The sequence below is a fragment of the Oncorhynchus mykiss genome, chromosome 5 (assembly GCF_057628025.1).
Source record: "Oncorhynchus mykiss isolate SJ-2025 chromosome 5, ASM5762802v1, whole genome shotgun sequence".
NCBI lineage: Eukaryota > Metazoa > Chordata > Actinopteri > Salmoniformes > Salmonidae > Oncorhynchus > Oncorhynchus mykiss.
Window position 1 is genome coordinate 23882243 of NC_143026.1, and position 24406 is coordinate 23906648.

General features: G+C 43.8%; 1 protein-coding gene across 1 annotated transcript in view; it reads right to left on the reverse strand.

The window, feature by feature from the left end:
• Positions 1-20334, reverse strand: part of LOC110522831 (synaptic vesicle glycoprotein 2C) — a 74873-nt gene extending 54539 nt beyond the window's left edge. Inside the window, exons 1-2 of the mRNA XM_036977081.2 lie at positions 20009-20334; positions 5564-6599 (exon numbers count right to left, since the gene is read on the reverse strand). Of these exons, the coding sequence (XP_036832976.2) occupies positions 5564-6182 (619 nt within the window). The 5' untranslated portion in view covers positions 6183-6599; positions 20009-20334. The remainder of the gene's footprint in view (positions 1-5563; positions 6600-20008) is intronic.
• Positions 20335-24406: the final 4072 nt, after the last annotated feature.

A 24406-nucleotide genomic window follows, 5' to 3' on the forward strand; every position in this document is an offset into this window, starting at 1 on the left:
TATGAAAGTTATCATTTCCAGGACTCTGGAGAAATCAATGACACTTCAGATGGTGATACATGGACCAATCCTAAGCTCTGACCAGTGGAATACAAAATACATGGCTTGGACGTAATAGAAGAATCCAGATCCTTTCACTCGCGAGGAGACCATATTTGATGTTTAGGAAATTTAGATGGTTTCTTGTTTCAATGTATAGACTGTTTTTTCATGAAGATTAACAGAAAATCCTGATAAGTAGAATTAAGATTCTGATGTAGGTTAGAACAGTCATTGAAGATGATTGTGTACGTACATGTATTGGGTTGTCTTCTTCTAGTATATTATTGATATTTCCATGTAGTGTTTAATGATGGTAGGAGTTGTTAAGTCATTTTTAGGGTGGATTGTTGGTAAAATTATGATTAAATGACTGAACAAATCATTTTAAATGGAACTGTAACTAAGTAAACTTATACTCTGTTTTATTATATCTGATTAACAATATGAGTTCATACGATGGGATTGTGTGACACAGACAAGGAGTAATTAAAGTTAATGAACACCATTCCAACTAGGAAGAAACAAATGGGTTGTAGACTGTGTAAACACATAAGGTCGTTAACCTATGGTTGAACCTACAGAACTGAGCTCTGGGGTTTTTAGATAAGACAGTGAGTGCATTCCTGAGTTTTCTGTTAATTAGAACTGTCAGCTCAGTGGTGATTGATAATGTTGAGGGGTCAAAAGTTACCTGGGAGTGTGTTAGTAAGTTAGAATGAACTTTTCACCTCACTTTGTCCCCGTCGAGAGGAGAGGATTCTGTTAAAGCAATGAAATGACGTCATAATTTGTATATAAACTGTTGCTCGTGGTGAAATGGGAGCGTGCTCCGAGAATACATTCTGTTACCTATTATTGAAAAGACTGGTCTCCATCTATTTTATCCAAACAAGAATCTTACAAATTCTCATAAAATAGATTAAGGGTTTTCAATTAATGAAAACACATTGGCATCATTAAATTACAGTAACACTGATGTACAACAGGAATACAGACCTCTCATTTTAGTAGACTAATTACAACTATTTCTATTCATTTGAGCAAATGGCAGTTTCACAATCGCACGCACACAGTAGCACACGTACGCGCACATACCACACACACACACACACACACACACACACACACACACGCACATACACACACACAGAAACTCCAGCTGTAGGCCAGAGACAGTAGGACTGTCAGAGGACAAAGCAGTCAATGATCATGTTGAGGCAGACACTTGTATTAGCAGCCTGCCTCCTGCTTGCTTGCAGTCTTCACCACTCTTCTGACAGTAGAGGGCATGCCAGGGGGGACAGAACACTTGATATCAGACTGTGGGACAAAAGGAGGGACTGGGAAAAGACAAGTGTGTGTTTGGAGACTGGGAAAGGGCACAGACACACACACACACACACACACACACACACAATGTTTATTTACTATCCTTGTAGGGACCAAACAATTGATTCCCATTCAAAATGGTATTTTCCCTAACCCCTAACCCTAACCCTAACCCCTAAACCCTAACCCTAACCCCTAACCCCAACCCCTAACCCCTAACCCTAACCCCTAACCCTAACCCAATCCCTAACCCCTAACCCCTAACCCTAACCCCTAACCCCTAATCCCTAACCCCTAACACTAACCCTAACCCCTAACCCTAACCCTAACCCCTAACCCTACCCTTAACCCCTAACCCTATGCCCTAACTATTTTATTTGAATATGTTTTGTTTTTTTAAGAGAAGGGTTCGTTAAGCATGTATTTCCCGGTAAAGGCTACACCAGTTGAATTCGGCGCATGTGACTAATTAAATTTGATTTGAATTGATTTTACTTAGTAAAACCAAAAAAATTCTAACATTGAATAAGAAGTATGCTTGATGCCACATATTTCTTTAGTGTGAACCCAGTACACCTCTTTGTTTGTCTGAATTTGCAGGTTTTATGCACCAGCCAAGCTTTTAGGAGAGCAACATGGTTCACTTTTGATTAGTAAAACCAAACACACACTGACAGTGTTTTAATTAGCTGACCTCAAGCTCCAGCTCAGCCAATCTATCAGCCCATTGTGTTGATTAAACTTAGCTGCCCATGTGTTTGTAGCAACGCACACACACACACACACACACACACACACACTCCTCCAAACATGCTCTCTGCTTCCATCCCTGACCCCGAGTTAAAACAGTGTGTGGGGGAGTGTTTTATAGGGAGGCAGACTCAACTGTTGTCTTCTCTCTCTCTCTCCTCCTCCTCTCTATCCTCTGCTCTCCTTGGTCCTGTGGGTCAGGGTTTCCGTTTTGGAAAATTTTGCGCTGGACATTTGACCAGCAGCATTTTAATTCACTGAGCATTTACAAAATGTACCGGACGAAGGTTGAAAGTCATGCGTCCTCCGATACACAACCCAACCTAGCCGCACTGCTTCTTAACACAGCGCGCATCCAACACCGTGCACCCGGCAACCTTGGCTAGCGCGCACTGCGCCCGGCCCGCCACAGGAGTCACTGGTGAGCGATGAGACAAGGACATCCCTACCGACCAAGCCCTCCCTAACGACGCTAGGCCAATTGTGCGTCGCCCTATTGACCTCCCGGTCGCGGCCGGTTACGACAGAGCCTGGGCGCGAACCCAGAGTCTCTGATGGCACAGCTGGCGCTGCAGTACAGCGCCCTTAACCACTGCGCCACCCGGGAGGCCTGCATTGAGTTCTTAACCCGTTTAGGACGTCCACCCACAGTGCTCAGGATGACAGAAATCCCATTTACAGTGAGCTCCAAAGGTATTGGGACAGTGACACATTTTTTATTGTTTTGGCTCTGTACTCCAGCACTTTGAAATTTAAATGATACAATGACTATGAGGTTAAAGTGCAGACTGCTCTAATATGAGGGTATTTTCATCCATATCGGTAAACTGTTGAGATTTATTTTTTGTAATATCACTGTCCCAATAATTTCGGAGCTCACTGTAGACGATGGTAATTGATCTTAACAGAACATGCAACTGAAGAATACAACGGCATTTGTCCTTCTTACTGAATTCCGATCCCAGTTTGAAGATGTTAGAATAACTGTCCACGTGTACTTTTCCTCAGCCAAAAAGACGAGTAACAAACAGCTAAATCACTAGCCTGTCAATCTACTGTCCCCCAAAAGTGAACCTATTCTATTGGTTAGATAGTCGTTCTGTGCGAGAAAGAAATAGCCTATTCCAAACAGACCCTGGGACAGTTGTGGGACGATACATTCCACATTCATACAACCAGTAAACCTGGCTACTTCCAAAGACGTCAAAAAGGGGGCGGCTCAAACAACAGATCAAAACATTTAACTTAAAATGTTGATCAACTATTATTTCTTCAAATTCTAACACAGCAATGTGCACAAGGCAGTAGGCTGCACGCAAATGTCAGATTCATAACGCAATAAGCAGAAAACATCGCAAGCATTTCATGAGACCGAGATTAAAATATCCTTCGATATTTCGAAAAAGTGGTGATCTACATATGCAACAACTAGCATGGGCTGCTAATATGACTAGGATTGTGCCTTTGGCTACTGGACAATGAAATAAAGTTTATTTGAAAATGAGAGAAACAGGCTACTGGTTTCAGTGGCATATGAAATAATACAATAATTGCCTGCACATTTGGTTGGATTATGGCTAAAATACTTTGAAGCATGGTAAGACATGCCTCATAATATGTAGTAAGAGGTTCAGGTTTCAAATAATTAACTATATGTTTCCAAAATGTTAATGCCTCCAGCTCATTGCAAAGTGGTGTGTGAGGCGCTGAAGCCTGCCTAGTTTCCTATACACTTGAATGGCGAATGGGAAGCATGCTTCAATTACCAGTTGAGAAAAAAAAAATAGTAGCTCTTTTTAATTGTGTCTTTTAGTTTTTAACATGTCCTTGTAAAAGCACTCCATCCAGCAGCTACGTCGACTGGTATTTCAATCAATGAATAGGCTAAAATGCATTATTTCATAATGGGATTTTTTTTCTTCTCCCAGACAATTGGCCGGTGCCAATTTAAATTATCAGCTTTTCATGCCCCTGACCCGGTGCCAGGAAGAAGTGACTAAGGGGGCAGTTGAAATCGGAGAGGGGGCAAACATTTTTGGTTTTCTTGCATTTGAATTACAGTGCATTCGGAAAGTATTCAGACTCCTTGGATTATTATAAAATATTTTTTTTCCCCTCATCAATCTACACATGATACCTCCGGTCATAATCAATTCAGTGTCAGTCAATAACGGGATGAAAACCTCACACACCCCATCATAGGGCAGACACTCCTGCAGGCCCCCCTCACATTATTCACTTAGCCTATGACAGAGATGAGAAGCATTTTTTCCCGTTTTTATGGAAACCCAAAGGAGTCAACTGCCCCAGTGGCTTTCCATACCCCCTTACACATACCCTGCTGTGGGTGTCCTGAGACAGTTTAGCATGGTTAAACTGCAGAGAGGCATAATGCTGCAGAGATTATACTACCTCACAATCATATCCCAAAGCAATGAAAAACATAGAGAGGAGATGTAATAAAGAGGTAATGAGATAGGAAGAGAGAGGGAGGAAACAAAGAGAGAGGGATGGGAATGGATGGAAAGAATGAAGAATAGCAGGTAAAGAAAAGTGTTTTCCTGCAGGTGTCAGTCATTATGCCTCTCTTTGTCTCAAGCCATTTCAGAACTATATAAACCTGACTGTTTTCTCTTTCTTTCTCTCTCTCTGACTATCATTCCCTCTCTCTTTCTATCTCTGAATCTCTATCGTTCCCTCTCTCTGACTATTGTTCCCTCGCTCTTTCACTCTCTCTGAATCTCTCTATCGTTCCCTCTCTCTCTTTCTCTCTCTCTTTCACTCTCTCTCTCTTTCTCTCTCTCTCTGACTATCGTTCCCTCTCTCTCTGACTCTATCGTTCCCTCTCTTTCTCTATCGTTCCCTCTCTTTCTATCGTTCCCTCTCTCTCATTCCCCCTCTCTCTCTCTCTGACTCTCTCTATCATTCCCCCTCTCTCTCTCTCTCTCTCTCTATTGTTCCCTCTCTCTTTCTCTTTCCCCTTAACCAGACAGTCAATTAGGAGCTCTTCTCCACTAACAGTGTGGATGACCTTCATACAGAGCCCTGATGAGGCAAGACAATCAGACCTACACTGCACCAGAAGGCTATTTCAGGGTTCCAAAGCCTGCAAATGGTTTCTCTGTTTCTTTAGGGTGAGTCACCACTACCTCAGAATGATGACGGTGACAGACAGTAAAAGTGAGCAAGAAAACATGTTAACTGCATATGGGTTTGTGTGGCCTTGGAATTTCTGGTTCTGTAAACACTTAGAGGACACACAGCTCTCTTCTCAGGCATCCAAATACCTGGTGCCATGACAACCCAACCTGTTCTAACGTAATGAGAGTACATTTGTAAATGTCATCCAACGTCCTCACTGCCCCTATTTCTACCAACACAAACGCACGCACACACGCACGCACGCACGCACGCACACACACACACACACACACACACTTACCTAGCCACCCAGCTCCAGAGTTGGGAACACACATGTCAGTCTCGGCGCTGGGCAGGACGAAACCCACCACAAACACCTCAACACCGTCTGACATCAGCGCCATGCCCAGCACGAAGAACAACTGCCACTGGAACCTGCCGTGGCCACACTCCTGCATGATCAGCTCATACTGCTGGGCCAGCTCCTCCTCGTCCGCCTGCCTCTCCAGCTCCAGCTCCTTATGGTCCCTCAGGCTGTCTGAGACAGGTTGACCCAGAGAATCCTGCCCATCCCTGGGCTTCCTGTCAGTGTAAGCAGGCACCCCCTGGTACTCCCCCTCGTAGATCTCATCTTCATCATCGTGACCCTCTGTGGCGTCACTGGCGTAGTGTTCGCCATCTTCGTCGTTGGCGGTGCGGCTGCAGGGAAAGTGGCCATTGCTGTCGGGCTGTGTGTAGAACGTGTAGTCATTGTCTTTGTCCTCGTTCTGGAACTGGCTGTAGTTGCGTTGGGAGGAGTACTCTTCCGTGGCGCGGTTCACAATCTTGCTGACCTTCTTGGCGGCGTGGCGTTTGGCCTCTTTGGCGATGTCCTTGGCGCCCTTCACCAGCGACATCCTGTTGTTGTACGACTCATCCATCTCACTAACTCTGATTAGTTATCTATCTATCTATTTGTCTTTATTTGTCCTTTATCTAACCTGCTAGGTCAGTTGGGAACCAATTCTCATTGGCAAGAATTTCTGCCAAAAACTGCAGTAGAGGACAACTTAACTGTCAGAGACTTAACTTACGTTAGCCTACTTGCTTACTTTCTTCTGACGTATCAGTGTAAGTTACTGAATGGCAATTCAGTTGCAGCAAACCACAGTTAGTTTGGAGGTGGTTCAAATGCTGCTAGCGTTGGGTCGCTAGCTGTTGCTGCTGTGGTGAGGGAGAGCAGATCTCTATGGCAGTGGGATGGGAGCAGTCACAAGGTTGAGCAGTGAAGACAGCTGAGTTCCAGTAACAGAGATCACCATGCAGACTGTGGTTAGATCTGGTCACAGCTCATCTGTCTGTGGAGAGAGAGTAATACATTTAAGACTTACCTTAATACCCTAAACTGAACCCATATCACCTTCTTTGAACTGGACAATGATTTGGATACAGCAGTGTTCAGGTTCCCTTTGTCAATATAAGTTTCCACAATCAGGTTTTCTGCAGAGTGTTCTATTTCTGCCGGTAGTTAGTGAGGAACCCTTGAGGCCTTCAGTGCACGCTATACAGTGCCTTGCGAAAGTATTCGGCCCCCTTGAACTTTGCGACCTTTTGCCACATTTCAGGCTTCAAACATAAAGATCTAAAACTGTATTTTTTTGTGAAGAATCAACAACAAGTGGGACACAATCATGAAGTGGAACGACATTTATTGGATATTTCAAACTTTTTTAACAAATCAAAAACTGAAAAATTGGGCGTGCAAAATTATTCAGCCCCTTTACTTTCAGTGCAGCAAACTCTCTCCAGAAGTTCAGTGAGGATCTCTGAATGATCCAATGTTGACCTAAATGAGTTTGGTCTAGACCCCAGGGCTGGTTGAGTTTGGTCTAGACCCCCAGGGCTGGGGGTCTAACCTCCACCAGGGTGTTTGTGCTAACCTCCACCTGTGTGTAATCAAGTCTCCGTATAAAGCGATCGGTTAGCTGCTCAGAAGGCGACCCGCAACTTAAAAGGCCTTGGTCTGTTGGCATTTCATTTAATTTCACTGTATGATGGTGGATCCATCCCTTCCTACACATAGTTAATATGCTAATGGCCCTTAATGTTGACATAAGTCGCCGCTGTGCACCTTGAGATTCACAGATAACACTGTGAATGTACTGTATATGGTACATCAGCATAAACACACACACTGACAAAGTTATGGTCACAAAATCACTTATGCAGATTTCACACACACATCCACCCACAAATCCAGTCAAATGCCTTTCCACATTTCTGTCCCTGCGTAGCGTAGCTGCTGTGCCTAGCACAGTGATTATGGTTATTATAGGCTCACGGTGCGTTTTCCGCAATATGCAAATTTCCTGCTGGCTGGAATCAGGAGCCTGCTAAGAGGTACAAATGATTTCCCCCTAGTGGGGCTGTCATGGCCCGCTGACGCCACACAGCCATCTTCATTAATCACACACGTGCATGCACAAAAGCACAAGCTCGCGCACACACACACACACACACACACAGTGAATCACAGAGAAGGAGAGATTTGTCCCATTTATGGGTCATAAAATGTAAAGCTGAATAAAAATAAAAAGGCCTTCATCTGCACTGTGATATAGAACAGACAACAGTTCAGGACAGGTGGTACGGGCATGACATATTTCCAGATCCAACCAGGGTTGTGATCAGTAAACAGGAAAACATAGCATGATCAGTAAACAGGAAAACATAGCATGATCAGTAAACAGGAAAACATAGCATGATCAGTAAACAGGAAAACATAGCATGATCAGTAAACAGGAAAACATAGCATGATCAGTAAACAGGAAAACATAGCATGATCAGTAAACAGGAAAACATAGCATGATCAGTAAACACGAAAACGGAGCATGATAAAAAAACGTATTTATTTATTTTAAATAAAAAATCAGGAGTGGCAATGTATTACCTCCTCCATTTAAAAACATTTTCTCCTGTTTGGTGCTTTCTGAACACTACCCAGGTATTCCTCAGGGAGAGAATGTGGTGTGTGTGTGCAAGGGGGAGATATTTCCTTATAAGGATGTTTCAGGAAGGAACGACACCATCCTCTAATCTAGGTAGCTGCAGGATACGGCAGTAGCATCCGAAATGGTTTCCCCGTGCTAACCGCTCCCGCTCGAGCTGCCAACTCCGAACTCCACTCACGCACGGACACACACATACACATGCAGCAGTTTATAATTTACGTTCTGCTATAGACAGGCACAGACACACACACACACTGACAAGTCCCTCTGTTGACAAAAACACGCAGTCTCACACAGAAACGCACACCAGTATAACATTTATTGTAAGTCCTAATTGTACACACGCAAGTGCGCACACACCCAAACAAACACACACAGACAAACCCACCCAGCTGCCTGGCTAAGTGCAACAATTTAGTGATGGATGGCTGTGTGGGTTGACTGTAGGAGACCCAGCACGGATGCCCTAGCCGGTTTCATAGAGGCACTGAGGACCGTGTGTGTCTGTGTGTGTGTGTGTGTGTGTGTGTGTGTGTGTGCGCGCGTGTGCGTGTGTGTGTCTCAGAGTTCATGACCTCTCTATCAGCAGGGGAGAGACATCTTGGTTCCAGTCCAGTGGTCAGCTGGCAGGTTGTGACATCATGAGGTCGTGATCCTGGAGCTGCATACCAACTTTTGAAAGATAGTGAAAAGTGTATTGTTTTGAACTACCAAACTAATACTTTGCTTGCTAAAAACACCAGGTTATTGATGATTTAAGATTAGATTTTCCAAAATGTCACAGCGCTCTGACAGAAGAGAAATCTTATGGCTTCCTCGTCAGCTAGCAATGCTCAGGAATCATCCAATGTCGTTACACAGGAGGCAAATGCTTTGATTGACACAACTATACTGGTCTGACAGACTCTATGACACTTAAAGTATCAGACGAGGATTTTCCTTCTTTGCCTATAACCCCAAGCAAACCTCCAGCTTCCAAGAAAGGCATGTTTGAACTGGGCCCAGATGCCACTGACAATAATGATGTTATCGCCACTCTTTCCAGGCTCATCAATGCAAGGTCCGATGCCATAGAGAAAATGGTTGGCGACAACGCAATGAAAATCGAGGGCTTAAAAAAAACAGTTGACTTTGCATGCATGGAAATCAGGGCTGTTAAGAAGAAGGTCGCCCACATCGAAAAGCGTGTCGAAAAGGAGGAGGGAAAGATAGACTTGTGCCAAAGAAGAATCGCGGAAATCGAAAGCTACTCCAGATGGAGGAATCTGAGACTGTATGGAGTTCCCAAAGCAGATGGGGAGAACGTTCCGGCAAGAGGCCATCAAAGTCTGCCAAGCTATCCTACCTGTGGAGAAGTCTAAGCTAGCAGAGTTTGTCGACACTGTACATCGTCTCGGCACGAGAAGGCAGGGTGACTCCAAGCCCAGATGTGTCATTCTCCAGTTCACATCACAGATCTACAGGGAAGCCATTTGGAAAGCAGCCAAGAAATCTACTTTCCTACGTGACAACAACCTGCGGTTTGCTGAATACCTCTCGAAAGCAGAATAGAGAATGGAAAGAGAAACTGTGGCCAGCTGTGGAAAAAGCACGAAAGAAGGGAAAGCGGCTTACTTCATCGGAGGGCGCGCCTTCATCAAAGGATCCGAAATCAACCTTCCTCCTTGAGGACTGTCATAGGCTGTGCTTGGTGGTCAACATAGGCTACCTAGATAGCTACCTCTGATGTGAGCAGATCCCACTCCCGGCTCTAAGGTGATTTAACCTTCGCTCTAACTGCACAGGACTACTGGAGTAATGGATATTTACTATTTTATTTGTTCTCTCACTTCTGATATTTTTACCTGTAGTATAGGCAGTGAGCAAGCTCTTTGTTGTTTCTTGTTCTGGCAGTTAGCTTTGTTATGCTAAACTATTCTCACTCAATTATTTATATCTATTTGGTGTGCAACGCTGGTTTCGTTTCATTCTTTTTCGATTTGCGATTGCTGTTTAGCTCATAGTAACAGATTTATGTTTTTTTCAAGAGTCTCATTTAGTTGCTACCGACGTCAACTTCTGGAGGTCTCAGTGGGGTAATGATGTATGGCTCTCTCATGGCTCTGAACGCTTTGCTGGAGTTATCACTCTAAAGAATCATTTCAATGGAAGTATTTTGCACTCCGACTGTGACCCTTTTGGTCACTTACTTTGTCTTGTTATCAACTGTAACAACATCATCCTTATTATTACCAACATTTATGGTTACAATTCCAAACTTGAAAATGATCACTTTGCTTGGCTAACCAAGTTCCCGAATGCTTTACTTATAGTAGGTGGGGATTTTAATATTTTGCCGAATAATTTAATTGATAGATGGCCTCCGGGACAGTCCACTGCTATGAATACAAGTTTGAGGCAGGTTATGGAAAGGTTTGATATTATAGATCTTTGGAGAGTAAAGTTTCCTAATGACAAGTCTTTCACTTGGAGTAATAAGGCAGCTCCACACAATCACGCATAGATTTTTGGCTGGTGTCTAAATGTTTTGATTAACAGGGTATTTCTGTTAACATCCTTGACACTCCCCTTAGAGCTATTTATATTGACATTAAACTTTTCTCCAATAATGGCCTTGGCAGAGCATCCTACTGGAAGCTTAATAACTCTATATTAAAACATGAGTTGGTCAAGATGGAGATAAACAATTTAATTACACACTTTTGGAACAAAGTAGAGGTCGACCGATTAATCGGAATGGCTGATTAATTAGGGCCGATTTCAAGTTTTCATAACAATCGGAAATCGGCCGATTTCCGATTTAAAAAAATATATATAATAATTTTTATACCTTTATTTAACTAGGCAAGTCAGTTAAAACCTCTAGTGACTCAATTATAGAAGAGACCCAATCTGGATTCATGAGGAATAGACATATCTAATAATATCCAACTGGTTTTTAGACCTTATTGACTATTATGATCTAATCTAATCTTCAAAGATTGTCTTCTTAGACTTTTATAAAGCCTAAGAACTTCGATACAGTGGAACATGAGTTTCTATTTCTCTCCCTTGAGAAATTTGGTTTTGGGGAATTATTTTGTAGTACCATTAAAGCTCTATATGAATGGGAACAGTTCAAATCAATTAAAGCATGGCACTTCTAGATTTGATTTGAAAATTACCTCTTCCTGCTTGCAACCCAACTTCTTACAAGTTCTGTTAAATCCAGCGATATAAAGGGATCTCTATTGCTGACAGAGATATTATCATAAATCAGCTTGCAGATGACACAACCCTCTTTTTGAAAGATGCTGACCAGATTCCTAGAGCAGTCGGTGTGATAAATATATTTTCCAAAGCATCTGGTCTTTGCCTAAACCTTAATTGTCATGTTGTGTCTTTCTGTCCTTTCCTTTCACCCTGTCTCCCTCTGCTGGTCGTATTAGGTTACCTTTTCTCCCCCGCTTTCCCCCAGCTGTTCCTTGTCTCCTCTTGACTACCTCGTCACCCCTTCTCCCACCTGTTCCCCTTTTCCCTCTGATTAGTCCCCTATATCTCTCTCTGTTTTTGTTCCTGTCCTTGTCGGATTCTTGTTTGTTGTGTTTCATGCCTGAACCAGACTGTCGTCATGTTTGCTGTAACCTTGTCTTGTCCTGTCGGAATCTGCCGGTCCGTCTGAGCCTACCTATGTTTGGTAATTAAAGAAGCTCTGTTTAAGTTAATTCGCTTTTGGGTCCTCATTCACGCACCGTAACAGAAGAATCCGACCAAGAATGGACCCAGCGACTTCGGATCCTCTCCACTCAGCCGTCGGGATCCAGGGAGCGATGCTAGGCAGACACGAGCAGGAAGTGTCTGCTGCTCGACATGCCGTTGAGACCCTGGCCACCCAAGTCTCCAACCTCACAGAACAGGTTCACCATCTCCGCCTCGATCCACCGGCCACTTCCAGGGCTTTCGAATCTCCGGAGCCCAGAATCAATAACCCGCCGTGTTACTCTGGGGAGCCCACTGAATGCCGCTCGTTCCTCACCCAGTGTGATATTGTGTTTTCTCTCCAGCCCAACACTTACTCCAGGAGCACTGCTCGTGTCGCCTACGTCATATCTCTCCTTATTGGACGGGCTCGTGAGTGGGGCACGGCAATCTGGGAGGCAAGGGCTGAGTGTACTAACCAGTATCAGGACTTTAAGGAGGAGATGATACGGGTTTTTGATCGATCTGTTTTTGGGGAGGAGGCTTCCAGGGCCCTGTCTTCCCTATGTCAAGGCAATCGATCCATAACAGACTACTCTATTGAGTTTCGCACTCTTGCTGTCTCCAGTGGCTGGAACGAGCCGGCCTTGCTCGCTCGTCTTCTGGAGGGTCTCCGCGCAGAGGTAAAGGATGAGATTCTCTCCCGGGAGGTTCCTTCCAGCGTGGATTCCTTGATTGAACTCGCTATTCGCATTGAGCGACGGGTTGATCTTCGTCACCGAGCTCGTGGAAAGGAGCTCGCGCTCTCCGTCGCCCCCCTCTCCGCATCACTACCATCTTCCTCTGCCGGCTCGGGTGCTGAGCCCATGCAGCTGGGAGGTATCCGCATCTCGACTAAGGAGAGGGAACGGAGAATCACCAACCGCCTCTGTCTCTATTGCGGTTCCGCTGGTCATTTTGTCACTTCATGTCCAGTAAAAGGCCAGAGCTCGTCAGTAAGCGGAGGGCTACTGGTGAGCGCTACTACTCCTGTCTCTCCTTCAAGATCCTGCACTACCTTGTCGGTCCATCTACGCTGGACCGGTTCGTCAGCTTCCTGCAGTGCCTTAATAGACTCTGGGGCGGAGGGCTGTTTTATGGACGAGACCTGGGCTCGGGAACATGACATTCCTCTCAGACAGTTAAAGGAGCCCACGGCCTTGTTCGCCCTGGATGGTAGTCCTCTCCCCAGGATTCAGCGTGAGACGCTACCTTTAACCCTCACTGTTTCTGGTAATCATAGTGAAACCATTTCTTTTTTAATTTTTCGTTCACCTTTTACACCTGTTGTTTTGGGCCATCCCTGGCTAGTTTGTCATAATCCTTCCATTAATTGGTCTAGTAATTCTATCCTCTCCTGGAACGTCTCTTGTCATGTGAAATGTTTAATGTCTGCTATCCCTCCTGTTTCCTCTGTCTCTTCTTCACAGGAGGAGCCTGGTGATTTGACAGGGGTGCCGGAGGAATATCACGATCTGCGCACGGTGTTCAGTCGGTCCAGGGCCACCTCTCTTCCTCCACACCGGTCGTATGATTGTAGTATTGATCTCCTTCCGGGAACCACCCCCCCCCGGGGTAGACTATACTCTCTGTCGGCTCCCGAACGTAAGGCTCTCGAAGATTATTTGTCTGTAGCTCTTGACGCCGGTACCATAGTCCCCTCCTCCTCTCCCGCCAGAGCGGGGTTTTTTTTTGTCAAGAAGAAGGACGGGTCTCTGCGCCCCTGCATAGATTATCGAGGGCTGAATGACATAACAGTGAAGAATCGTTATCCGCTTCCTCTTATGTCTTCAGCCTTCGAGATCCTGCAGGGAGCCAGGTTTTTCACTAAGTTGGACCTTCGTAACGCTTACCATCTCGTGCGCATCAGGGAGGGGGACGAGTGGAAGACGGCGTTTAACACTCCGTTAGGGCACTTTGAATACCGGGTTCTTCCTTTCGGCCTCGCTAACGCTCCAGCTGTCTTTCAGGCATTAGTCAATGATGTCCTGAGAGACATGCTGAACATCTTTGTTTTCGTTTACCTTGACGATATCCTGATTTTTTCACCGTCACTCCAGATTCATGTTCAGCACGTTCGACGTGTCCTCCAGCGCCTTTTAGAGAATTGTCTTTTTGTGAAGGCTGAGAAGTGCACTTTTCATGCCTCCTCCGTCACATTTCTCGGTTCTGTTATTTCCGCTGAAGGCATTAAGATGGATCCCGCTAAGGTCCAAGCTGTCATTGATTGGCCCGTCCCTAAGTCACGCGTCGAGCTGCAGCGCTTTCTCGGCTTCGCGAACTTCTATCGTCGTTTCATCCGTAATTTCGGTCAGGTGGCAGCTCCTCTCACAGCCCTTACTTCTGTCAAGACGTGCTTTAAGTGGTCCGTTTCCGCCCAGGGAGCTTTTGATCTCCTCAAGAATCGTTTTACATCCGCTCCTATCCTTGTTACACCTGACGTCTCTAGACAGTTTGTTGTCGAGGTTGACGCGTCAGAGGTGGGCGTGGGAGCCATTCTTTCTCAGCGCTCCCTCTCTGACGACAAGGTCCACCCATGCGCGTATTTTTCTCATCGCCTGTCGCCGTCGGAACGTAACTATGATGTGGGTAACCGCGAACTGCTCGCCATCCGGTTAGCCCTAGGCGAATGGCGACAGTGGTTGGAGGGGGCGACCGTTCCTTTTGTCGTTTGGACTGACCATAGGAACCTTGAGTACATCCGTTCTGCCAAACGACTTAATGCGCGTCAGGCGCGTTGGGCGCTGTTTTTCGCTCGTTTCGAGTTCGTGATTTCTTATCGTCCGGGCTCTAAGAACACCAAGCCTGATGCTTTGTCTCGTCTCTTCAGTTCTTCAGTAGCCTCCACTGACCCCGAGGGGATTCTCCCTGAGGGGCGTGTTGTCGGGTTGACTGTCTGGGGAATTGAGAGGCAGGTAAAGCAAGCGCTCACTCACACTCCGTCGCCGCGCGCTTGTCCTAGGAACCTTCTTTTCGTTCCCGTTCCTACTCGTCTGGCCGTTCTTCAGTGGGCTCACTCTGCCAAGTTAGCCGGCCACCCTGGCGTTCGGGGTACGCTTGCTTCCATTCGCCAGCGTTTTTGGTGGCCCACCCGGGAGCATGACACGCGTCGTTTCGTGGCTGCTTGTTCGGTCTGCGCGCAGACTAAGTCCGGTAACTCCCCTCCTGCCGGCCGTCTCAGGCCGCTTCCTATTCCCTCTCGACCGTGGTCTCACATCGCCTTAGATTTTGTCACCGGACTGCCTTCGTCAGCGGGGAAGACTGTTATTCTTACGGTTGTCGATAGGTTCTCTAAGGCGGCTCATTTCATTCCCCTTGCTAAGCTTCCTTCTGCTAAAGAGACGGCACAAATCATCATCGAGAATGTTTTCAGAATTCATGGCCTTCCGTCAGACGTCGTTTCGGACAGAGGTCCGCAATTCACGTCTCAATTTTGGAGGGAGTTTTGCCGTTTGATTGGGGCTTCCGTCAGTCTCTCTTCCGGCTTTCACCCCCAGTCTAACGGTCAAGCAGAACGGGCCAATCAGACTATTGGTCGCATCTTACGCAGTCTTTCTTTTCGCAACCCTGCGTCTTGGTCAGAACAGCTCCCCTGGGCAGAATACGCCCACAACTCGCTTCCTTCGTCTGCGACCGGGCTATCTCCTTTTCAGAGTAGCCTCGGGTACCAGCCTCCGCTGTTCTCATCTCAGTTCGCCGAGTCCAGCGTCCCCTCCGCTCAGGCTTTTGTCCAACGTTGCGAGCGCACCTGGAAGAGGGTCAGGTCTGCACTTTGCCGTTATAGGACGCAGACTGTGAGGGCTGCTAATAAGCGTAGAACTAAGAGTCCTAGATATTGTCGCGGTCAGAGAGTTTGGCTCTCCACTCAGAACCTTCCCCTTAAGACGGCTTCTCGCAAGTTGACCCCGCGGTTCATTGGTCCGTTCCGTATTTCTCGGGTCATTAATCCTGTCGCAGTTCGACTTCTTCTTCCGCGATACCTTCGTCGCGTCCACCCGGTCTTCCATGTCTCCTGCATCAAGCCCGTCCTTCGCGCCCCCGCTCGTCTCCCCCCCCCCCATCCTTGTCGAGGGCGCACCCATCTACAGGGTCCGTAGAATTTTGGACATGCGTCCTCGGGGCCGTGGTCACCAGTACCTCGTAGATTGGGAGGGGTACGGTCCTGAGGAGAGGAGTTGGGTTCCCTCTCGGGACGTGCTGGACCGTGCGCTGATCGAGGATTTCCTCCGTTGCCGCCAGGTTTCCTCCTCGAGTGCGCCAGGAGGCGCTCGGTGAGTGGGGGGGTACTGTCATGTTGTGTCTTTCTGTCCTTTCCTTTCACCCTGTCTCCCTCTGCTGGTCGTATTAGGTTACCTTTTCTCCCCCGCTTTCCCCCAGCTGTTCCTTGTCTCCTCTTGACTACCTCGTCACCCCTTCTCCCACCTGTTCCCCTTTTCCCTCTGATTAGTCCCCTATATCTCTCTCTGTTTTTGTTCCTGTCCTTGTCGGATTCTTGTTTGTTGTGTTTCATGCCTGAACCAGACTGTCGTCATGTTTGCTGTAACCTTGTCTTGTCCTGTCGGAATCTGCCGGTCCGTCTGAGCCTACCTATGTTTGGTAATTAAAGAAGCTCTGTTTAAGTTAATTCGCTTTTGGGTCCTCATTCACGCACCGTAACATTAATAAGTATGAATTGTTTGCTGTTAAAGACATCATGCATGTGATACCCTCTATGTGCAATATTCCAGTCAAGGAAAAAGTAACATCCCTTGGGATTACTTAGGATACCTTGGGATGTAAGGATCAACAGGAAAGATGCTCATAAAATGTTATACCTATTATTGAAAAAATCAAAAAGAAGTTGAACCATTGGTTGCAGAGGGATTTATCCTTGAAAGGTTGAGTATTGCTTTCTAAAGCTGAAGGTATCGCCAGACTTTCTTATGCAGCCCAGTCCCTATATCTTGACAACAAAATAGGTAAAGCGGTTGACCAGGTGCTTTTCATCTGGAAAAATCGTACACATTTTATTCGAAAATCTGTCGTTATGAACTCATATGAATATGGTGGTCTCCATTTATTTGATTTTCCTACTTTGAATAATACTTTTAAGATAAATTGGGCTAAATATTTCTTAAAGAATCCAACTTCAATTTGGAATTTCATCCCTCATATCTTCTCCTGTCTTGGTGGCCTCAATTTTATGTTACTTTGTAACTATAACATTGATAAAATTCCTGCTAAATGATCTCCTTTTCATAGACAAGTATTCTTAGCGTGGTCATTAATATATAAACATAATTTTTCCCCACATTTCATTTGGAACAATAAGGACATTTTGTATAGAAACAAGTCTTTATTTTTCAAGAACTGGTTCAATAATCATATCCTGCTGGTGAGTCAATATTTTAATGCAGAAGGATTGTTACTCAATTAATTATGAGGAATTTTTATCTCGTTACAATATCCTTGTAACACCTAGAGAGTTCGCCATAGTCCTTGACGCTATTCCATCTGGAACTCTCATGTTATTTAGAGGTGTAGCCAGACCTCACCTTCTTGACCTACCCTCGCTTAATCCAGTTGACTCTCCAATAGGGAAAATATGTTTCTCCTTGCTCCCTCAGAACAACAGATCTATACGTGTGTCACGCCCTGGTCTTAGTATTTGGTGTTTTCTTTATTAATTTGGTCAGGCCAGGGTGTGACATGGGTTTTGTGTGTGTGGTGTGTTTTGTCTTGGGGTTTTTGTTAGGTATTGGGTTTGTATTATAGTAGGGTTTTCTAGCATAGTCTATGGCTGTCTGGAGTGGTTCTCAATCAGAGGCAGGTGTTTATCGTTGTCTCTGATTGGGAACCATATTTAGGCAGCCATATTCTTTGAGTGTTTCGTGGGTGATTGTTCCTGTCTCTGTGTTTGCACCAGATAGGACTGTTTAGGTTTTCACATTTCATTGTTTTGTAGTTTATTCATGTATAGTTTTCCTTTATTAAACAAACATGAATCATCGCCACGCTGCGTTTTGGTCCGCCTCTACTTCACCCGAAGACAGCCATTACAACGTGCTTTATTTCAAAGGGATATTGTATCCATTCCTTATGTCACAACTTACTGGAATACATTGGTCGCTAATATCTGTTGGAAAAAAGTCTGGTTATTACCACACAAATACCTGCTAGTTAACCAGGTCAAAGAGGTCTCTTTCAGAATGATCCATAAGTATTACCCTGCGAATCATTACTTGAAGAAACTCAAAAAAGACATTAACATTAACTGTACATTTTGTGATGAGCATCCAGAAACAGTTTCGTATTTATTTTGGCATTGTCTACATGTAAAACAATTATGGAAAGATATTCACAGTTTTATAATTGTTAATATTCTTGATAACTTTTGTTTGTTATGGGAGAATGTGCTGCTCGGTTTCCTTAAGTATAACAAAGATAAATAAAAACAATTTTACCTCATTAATCTAATTGTGCTAAGGTCAAATTATCATATTCATAAATGTAAATTCAGTAATAAAAAAACACTCCTCTGTGTTTTCTATAAGGAATTTGAGCAGTACATTAAGACCATTCAACATTCTTCTAATAAGAAAGCTGTTAAAACAATCCATGTGTGTATTTCTTTTAAGGTATTTGTATAATCTGTAATTTGTTGTACCCCCTAGCATATGTTATCATTGTCTATCTGTACACTTGTATGTATACAGATTATTCTACATTAAAAAAACATGTTGTGGGTTGGATGACATGAATTTGGGAGAACTCCCAATGCCTGAAATATTTATTTATTTATTTATTTTTTGGGCTTGTAGTTCTGTTATGCAATCAGTATACTGACATAAAGACCATGACATATGGCTTTTATATCAGTTTGCAAAAGTAATTACATTAAATGTGACTATATCAATGGAACAATCTACTCATGAGTTGATAAATTACACATTTTTCAAACCAATAAATTGCAGGCTGTTACATCTAGCTACCGATAGGCTATTGATAATTTACTGCTATTAAGGCTTTGTTGAAATAAAATAAATGAGCTGGATAAGATTTTCTTTTATGATGCATGAACTCCAAAGATAAGCAGGTGAAAATACACATTCCCTTTATTCCAACCTGAAGTCAACATTGAGTTAAGGTTGGTTCTGTCCCAAAGCACCCTGATCCCTATGTACTGTAGTGTACTACTTTTGACCAGAGCACATAGGGCTCTGGTCAAAAGTAGGGCACTATATGGGGAATAGGGTGTCATTTGGGGTACGCCCAATTTTCAGTTTTTGATTTGTTAAAAAAGTTTGAAATATCCAATAAATGTCGTTCCACTTCATGATTGTGTCCCACTTGTTGTTGATTCTTCACAAAAAAATACAGTTTTATATCTTTATGTTTGAAGCCTGAAATGTGGCAAAAGGTCGCAAAGTTCAAGGGGGCCGAATACTTTCGCAAGGCACTGTATGTGTTGTGTTTTTTAACTCTTTATCTTTCAGTCAAAAAGTGTATTTATTTGAAAGGGTTGTGCGCATTCGTTAATTGATCAACTACATTTTTGTAGAACCGTTAGTCTAATCAACATAAATATAATCCTACTGAATAAATTTAATTAAGTATTCCATGTATCCTAGAGTAGCCTACATGAGTACAGCTAAATATCTAATTCATTCATGCGCGGTGATGTGATCTCAACTGGATGAAACTTGTTGATCAGGTGTCCCACTCCAACAGCAGTTACATCGAGGGCACAGCATGCGCAAATACCTACAACGCTTGAAGTTCAGAGACGTGACACCTTTTAAGTTTCCCTCAAATATGCAAACGCGAAGCCTGTTTATTAATGATATCGTATTCTATACATGTCGTAGTATACATAGCAAATATGTATAGTTATTGATGAGCTAATCTAATGTGAGTACGGTTCGATACACATTTCAAATCTACATTTATCCTACTGTAAACCGAGCAAAGATCACGGGGATAGCCCACTCACAATACACAGGGTTTGCATCAAAGAGATTAAGTCAAATTAAAGTATATAGACGGGGGGAGATACTCACCGACTACAGAAAACGGGCAGTTCGTTACATCATCGCAGGGAGCCAGCTGTGTGCTTTTCCAGTCGATATGCCCTAGTTTCCCTCGCGACACAGCAATGTCGGTAGTTAGCGCCCGCGCGCTGAGGGTTCTCTCTCTTTTCTCCCGCTCTCCTCTCTTCCGAGATGCAACCGTTCCTCTGCAGTACTCAAAGAAAGAGGAGAGGACCATGAGAGAGAAAGAGAGAGGGGATGGGGGTGTGCTGTATATGAGGGACTAGGAAGAATGAAATCAATAATCGTATACCAGTGAAATGGGTAATACCGTGTAATGGAACAATCTGTATGGTATCTGATGCTGGGGAGGGTTGAGTGTTGGAGGGAACACTGTCGGTTACGTTGCGAGTATATTAAAAAAATAAAGAAATATAATGAGGCAGATAAATAAGAGGATAGGCTGCAACATCGAACAGTTGGTCTTGAGGTCAAATGATAACTGCATAAACTATCAGACTGGTTGTGCATTCCTTTTTACAATTTGTTTAAGTAGACCTATTCAAGTTGGCTGAAACTCAATCTGAATCATACAACTTGCGAAATGTATACAAATATATTTTGAGAGAAGTCACTCCAGCAGCTTGGCCACTACTATGCTGATAGAGGCCCTAATATATGGATTTCATATGAATGGGAATACAGATTTGCATCTGCTGGTCACAGATACCTTAAAAAATGGGCGTGGACCAGAAAAACAGTCCTTATCTGGTTTGAACACCATTTGCCTCATGCAGCGGGACACATCTCCCTCGCATAGAGTTGATCAGGCTGTTGATTGTGGCCTGTGGAATGTTGTCCCATTCCTCTTCAAAGGCTGTGTGAAGTTGCTGGATATTGGCTGGAACTGGAAAACGCTGGTGTACACAGCGATCTAGAGCATCCCAAACATGTTCAATGGGTGACATGTCTGGTGCGTATGCAGGCCATAGAAGAACTGGGACATTTTCAGCTTCCAAGAATTGTGTACAGATCCTTGCTACATGCCATCAATAAAATGCAATTGTGTTCATTGTTTGTAGCTTATGCCTACCCATACCACAACCCCACCGCCACCATGGGGCACTCTGTTCACAACGTTGACATCAGAAAAACCGCTCGCCCACATGACTCCATACATGCTGTCTGCCATCTGCCAAGTACAGTTAAAACCGGGATTCATCTGTGAAGAGCACACTTCTCCAGTGTGCCAGTGGGCATCGAAGGTAAGCATTTGCCCACAGAAGTGGGTTGCAAGGCCAAACAGCAGTCAGGTCAAGACCGTGGTGTTGGACGAGCACACAGATATCTGTAACCGACAGTCATGTGAAATCCATAGATTAAGGACTTATTAATTAATTAATTTCCTTATAGGAACTGTAACTCAGTCAAATCTTTGAAATTGTTGCATGTTGCATTCATATTTTTGTTCAGCACCTATTTTCTAAGACTGTGTGGTGTAATAGTCTTGAAATGCTATTCAGTGGGCTAGCTAACACTGTTGAATTATATTTCATAGACTAACCCGCTTCATCCTTGCCCTGACATGTCCTTCTGTCACGTTTTGACTCAAGGTTTCTGAGAATACTGAGGGACAACACTGAGGAACACATAGGTGTCGTGTCTTTACTATCATTAACTGAAGACGGATAGTTTTTATCAAACATTCTCTGTAATTAGTTATTAAGCGATCAACTGATTCATCACGTAACTAATTAACTAGGAAGTCGGGGCACCAAGGAAAAATATTCAGATTACAAAGTTATAATTTCCTAAAATAACTTTTCAGATATTTTATCTGATCAATTAGTCTTCGAATTAATGAATTATTTACTTTACCTCACGTAAGTCTCATTCCAAACGTCATATATTGTTGGTTATCTGCACGAATCCAGTCTTCCCTATGAGTCATCCATACATCAATTGTCTTAAATCATTTATTTATTACTAACTAACTAATTCACAGAAATGCATAAACAAACAAACAAACAAGGTAAATGTAATGATAGGAGAATGTGCCCTAGTGGGCTAAACCGGCATGGCGGCTTGTTAGACAAAAGGTGAAGTGGGGGTCGACTAAGAAGTCACTACAGTTAATGATTATAACAATTGAAATGCTAATCCTTTCCACATGAACGCTCACTCTTTCAGGAACAATTGCAATCAATATATATATTTACGCTCAGTGTGTCATCTTGATCGCTGGTGAAAAGTTTGTGTCTTTTGTAGAATTGTCCGTCTCTCTCCCTCTCTCTCTCGGTTGTGGTTAGAGGGAATAGTTCAAAGTGACATTAATTCATTTGTTATAAAATGGATGTTTCGGCGGTTGTTGTTCTTTTCATTCGATGATACCGAATTCCTAGCTGCAGACTAGTAATCAATATCAAAGACTTGTTCTTACAGTGCCTTGCGAAAGTATTCGGGGCCCCTTGAACTTTGCGACCTTTTGCCACATTTCAGGCTTCAAACAAAGATATAAAACTGTATTTTTTTGTGAAGAATCAACAACAAGTGGGACACAATCATGAAGTGTAACGACATTTATTGGATATTTCAAACTTTTTTAACAAATCAAAAACTGAAAAATTGGGCGTGCAAAATTATTCAGCCCCCTTAAGTTAATACTTTGTAGCGCCACCTTTTGCTGCGATTACAGCTGTAAGTCGCTTGGGGTATGTCTATCAGTTTTGCACATCGAGAGACTGAATTTTTTTCCCATTCCTCCTTGCAAAACAGCTCGAGCTCAGTGAGGTTGGATGGAGAGCATTTGTGAACAGCAGTTTTCAGTTCTTTCCACAGATTCTCGATTGGATTCAGGTCTGGACTTTGACTTGGCCATTCTAACACCTGGATATGTTTATTATTGAACCATTCCATTGTAGATGTTGCTTTATGTTTTGGATCATTGTCTTGTTGGAAGACAAATCTCCTTCCCTGTCTCAGGTCTTTTGCAGACTCCATCAGGTTTTCTTCCAGAATGGTCCTGTATTTGGCTCCATCCATCTTCCCATCAATTTTAACCATCTTCCCTGTCCCTGCTGAAGAAAAGCAGGCCCAAACCATGATCCTGCCACCACCATGTTTGACTGTGGGCATGGTGTGTTCAGGGTGATGAGCTGTGTTGCTTTTACGCCAAACATAACGTTTTGCATTGTTGCCAAAAAGTTTCATTTTGGTTTCATCTGACCAGAGCACCTTCTTCCACATGTTTGGTGTGTCTCCCAGGTGGCTTGTGGCAAACTTTAAACAACACTTTTTATGGATATCTTTAAGAAATGGCTTTCTTCTTGCCACTCTTCCATAAAGGCCAGATTTGTGCAATATACGACTGATTGTTGTCCTATGGACAGAGTCTCCCACCTCAGCTGTAGATCTCTGCAGTTCATCCAGAGTGATCATGGGCCTCTTGGCTGCATCTCTGATCAGTCTTCTCCTTGTATGAGCTGAAAGTTTAGAGGGACGGCCAGGTCTTGGTAGATTTGCAGTGGTCTGATACTCCTTCCATTTCAATATTATCGCTTGCACAGTGCTCTTTGGGATGTTTAAAGCTTGGGAAATCTTTTTGTATCCAAATCTGGCTTTAAACTTCTTCACAACAGTATCTCGGACTTGCCTGGTGTGTTCCTTGTTCTTCATGATGCTCTCTGCGCTTTTGACGGACCTCTGAGACTATCACAGTGCAGGTGCATTTATACGGAGACTTGATTACACACAGGTGGATTGTATTTATCATCATTAGTCATTTAGGTCAACATTGGATCATTCAGAGATCCTCACTGAACTTCTGGAGAGAGTTTGCTGCACTGAAAGTAAGGGGGCTGAATAATTTTGCACGCCCAATTTTTCAGTTTTTGATTTGTTAAAAAAGTTTGAAATATCCAATAATTGTCGTTCCTCTTCATGATTGTGTCCCACTTGTTGTTGATTCTTCACAAAAAAATACAGTTTTATATCTTTATGTTTGAAGCCTGAAATGTGGCAAAAGGTCGCAAAGTTCAAGGGGGCCGAATACTTTCGCAAGGCACTGTATTTTGGTCGGTATCGATCGTCTAAGAGTTTAACCACGTGGTATGGTTAAAAGATTCAGCAATGGTCTACAACCTTTGTCCCCCTCCTAATGGAGAAAAACATGGTCTGCAACCTATAGCCATCTCGTAATTGAGGTAAGCTTGGTCTGCTGATCGAAAACCCTAGTGAGGGTTTTATTCAGAAGGGCCGAAGAGGGCTGTCCCAGAGAAACAAAACAAATATATTGTACCCTTAATGACACATTTTTCTTTGTACCTTTATTTAACTAGGCAAGTCAGTTAAGAACAAATTCTTATTTACAATGACGCCTACTGGGGAACAGTGGGTGAACTGCCTTGTTCAAGGGTAGAACGGCAGATT